Source organism: Primulina tabacum, chromosome 11, assembly GCF_025594145.1.
Source record: "Primulina tabacum isolate GXHZ01 chromosome 11, ASM2559414v2, whole genome shotgun sequence".
Taxonomy (NCBI): Eukaryota; Viridiplantae; Streptophyta; class Magnoliopsida; order Lamiales; family Gesneriaceae; genus Primulina; species Primulina tabacum.
The window spans coordinates 29189274-29192835 of NC_134560.1; the positions used below are offsets into that span (position 1 = coordinate 29189274).

Genomic DNA, 3562 nt, shown 5'->3' on the forward strand with positions numbered 1-3562 from the left:
CTGCCACCTTATTTGCCTTACTACTTGAGAAGTTCCATCCAGATTTTGAGCGCAAATACTACTGCGGCTAGCTCAAAGTCGTGAGTGAGGTAATTCTGCTCATATGGTTTTAACTGCCGTGAGGCGTAAGCAATTACCTGACCTTCTTGCATAAGCACACACCATAATCCTCCCTTTGAAGCGTCACTGTATATAGTGAAATTCATACCATCCTCGGAAGAATTAGTACTGGTGTAGATGCGAGCTTGGTTTTAAGGGTTTCAAAACTTCTCTCACATGCTTCATTCCAAATAAACTTCGAATTTTTCTATGTAAGTTTTGTGAGAGGAATGGCTATCGAAGAAAAACCTCCCAAAAATTTTCTATAGTAGCCTGCTAAACCCAGAAAACTTCTTACTTCGGTTACTGTTTTTGGTTGAGGCCAGTGCTTAATTGCCTCTACTTTCTTAGCGTCTACTGACACCCCAAATTCAGAGATTATATGGCCTAGGAACGCCACACTTTTCAGCCAGAATTCACACTTCTTGAATTTGGCATAGTTCCTTTTCACTCAGAGTTTGTAAAGTGAGACGCAGATATTCTCTATGTTCTTTCTCACTTGGTGAGTATACCAAGATATTATCTATAAAAACGATCACAAACTTGTCGAGATATGGTTTGAATACTCGGTTCATAAGGTCCATAAATGCTGCAGGAGAATTTGTTAGACCAAAAGGCATTACCGTGAATTCATAATGTCCATATCTTGTCCTAAAAGAAGTTTTAGGGATATCCTCTGCTTTGACCTTCAACTGATGATAACTAGATCTTAGATCGAGCTTTGAGAAAACTTTGGCTCCTTTTAGCTGATCGAAAAGATCATCTATTATCGGGAGTGGGTACTTATTCTTTATGGTGATCTTATTTAACTCCCGGTAATCAATGCATAGCCTCATGCTTCCGTCCTTTTTCTTTACGAATAGCACTAGGGCTCCCCACGGGGATGAACTAGGGCGGATCTGCTGCTTGTCCAATAATTCTTGAAGTTGCTCCTTTAACTCATTTAATTCTGCTGCAGCCATTCGGTATGGTGCTTTTGAAATTGGTGCAGCACGAGGGACCAAATTGATTTCAAATTCCACTTCCCAATCGGGTATATCACCCGGTAATTCCTCGGGGAAGACATCTGGAAACTCTTGAACAATTGGAATATCTTCCAACTTTGGGACTTCTTCTTATTTGATCTCATTGATTACTGCCAGATAAATTTCTTCTCCTCCTTTTATGGCCTTCCAGACTTGTGAGGCAGATAACAGAGATTTTCAGTTCTTTAGATTTTCCATGATATATGACTTCCTCTTTATTCGGAGTCTGAAGTCTAGTATCTTTCTTTTGACACTCTACTATGGCATGGTTTTTAGCTAACCAGTCCATTCTCAGAATGACGTCAAACTCAATCATATTGAGTTGAACTAATTCCGCATCAAAAATCTGTTTACTGATACAAATTTGACAGTTTCTATATACTTTGTGGGTTTCAATTGTTTTGCTCGCAGGTGTTGCCACTCTTAACGGTTCACTAAGAATTTCATGGTCAAGTTGAAGTTTCTTAGCAAATCTTCTAGACACAAATGAGTGCGTAGCACGACAATCAAACAAGGTATATGCATGTATTTCATTGAGTAAAATAGTACATGCCACCACTTCTTTGGTGTTATCAGCTTCTTCCTGGGTTATTGCATACACCCGGGCATTAGTCTTGTTTTCATTTGGTTTGTTGGGTCCCGTCCCTTTGTCTTTGTTGTCTGGACAATCCTTAATCCGGTGACCCACTTTACCACATTTGAAACAAGCACCTGTTTTCCGATAACATTCTCCAATGTGCTTCTGTCGACAAGTGTCGCACCACTTTCCTTCTGTACTGCCAGCACTGTTAAAGTTTCCTCTTGAAGGGCCACTTGAATAATTTGGCTTCTTGAATTTGGGAACATTTTGAGCAGATTGGCCGACCAACGGTCTCTTGTTCCTGTTTTCTTCTTCAGGGCGTTTGATATCCATTTCCGCGCTCATTGCAGCGCCCATCAAATCCGCAAAATTTCTTGGCTTGAACACTGCCAAAGCCGATTGAATCCGGCTGTTCAGTCCCTTCTTAAAATGATGCATTTTTAATGTTTCATCAGACATGATCGTTGGGACATAGGTTCCCAGATCGTTGAACCTTGAGGTGTATTCCATTACTGTCATGTCTGGTGTCTGTTTGAAGTTTTCAAACTCGCTCAACTTCTGTAGACGAAATTCGGCTGGGTAGTATTGTTTCAAAAACTCTCTTTCGAAACTCCGCTATGTGATCTGTTCTGCTTCAGCCAACGATGGTGACACAGTTTCCCACCATTTTCGTGCTCGTTCTTCCAGAAATGGTGTCACAACCTCTACTTTAAGCTCTTCAGGCACTTCCAGTAGATGCAGCTGCGATTCAACATTCTTGAGCCAGTTGTGGCTGAATTCTGGATCTGGGTTTCCATCAAAAGTTTGGACTCAATTTCTCCTTATAGACTCATAATGATATTTTATGCCACGTGGTTTTGGTTCCGATGGCGGCTGAATGACATTGGCAAGAGGGTTCACGATTCCTTGCAACGTGGCGGCTACTATGGTAGCAATAGCCATCATATCCTCCCGACTGAGATTTACCCTTGGGGGATTCTCATCCTCGTTTTGATTAACTCTTCTGTTGTTTCGATTATTTCTGGGTGGTCTGCCTGCCATTTCCTATGAATAGATATTTTATTAATTTATTTATTTTGAAACAATGCTTAATCAAAGAAATATTTCATAAATTTTTGAAATTCTTACAATCAGTATTTTTAGAAAACAATTAATCCTAAGGATTCTGAATACAATCGATGCCTATACTAGTACTCATCACTCTAATCATCTATAATTTCGTCATCTCCTACAGCCTCATTAATTTATTCTTCTTCAATAGGATTTTCTTCTTGGTTAGCGTCGAGTTCTTCTAAGAGTTCCTCCATATTGATCATGTTATTCTGTAGCTGATCAATATGATTTTGCAACTGTGTGTTGTGGTGGTCAAGGTGGTTTACTTGATCCTGAAGCTCATGTATTGTTGATTGGTTTACTTTCTCATCGATTTCTTGTTCTTCTATCCTTTCTTCAAGACGGCGCTATGTTTTGAGAAGGCTATCAACCGGATTTGAAGCGTAAAAATCCTATCCTGAGCTTTGTTCAACTCTTTCTTTGTGATTTTGTGTTGTTGTTCAGACTCTAGGTGGTAGGCAGCATAGCGCCTAACATCGTCGCGTAGTATTTTCTCTTCCGTTCTTGCCTCACGAAGATCTTCCATCATGCATACGTTATTCCCATCCAACTGGTAGTTATCCCTTTCGAGTTTTTCATTTTTTTCTTTCAATGTTTTAATCTCTGTCTCCTTTTCCCGGAGCTGTTTTTGAAGTTCAGTTATAATGCTTTTAAGATCCATGTTTGTTTTACTATAAAGATAAAAAAAAAATTTATAATGTGCTTATCAAATTTTAAATATGCAACGATTTAAAGATAATAGATT

General features: G+C 39.3%; 1 protein-coding gene across 1 annotated transcript; it reads right to left on the minus strand.

The window, feature by feature from the left end:
• Nucleotides 1-1224: 1224 nt before the first annotated feature.
• LOC142519729 (uncharacterized) lies at nt 1225-2214 on the minus strand. Its single transcript, XM_075622758.1, has one exon. It carries the CDS (start codon nt 2212-2214, stop codon nt 1225-1227), a length of 990 nt encoding a protein of 329 aa, XP_075478873.1.
• Nucleotides 2215-3562: the final 1348 nt, after the last annotated feature.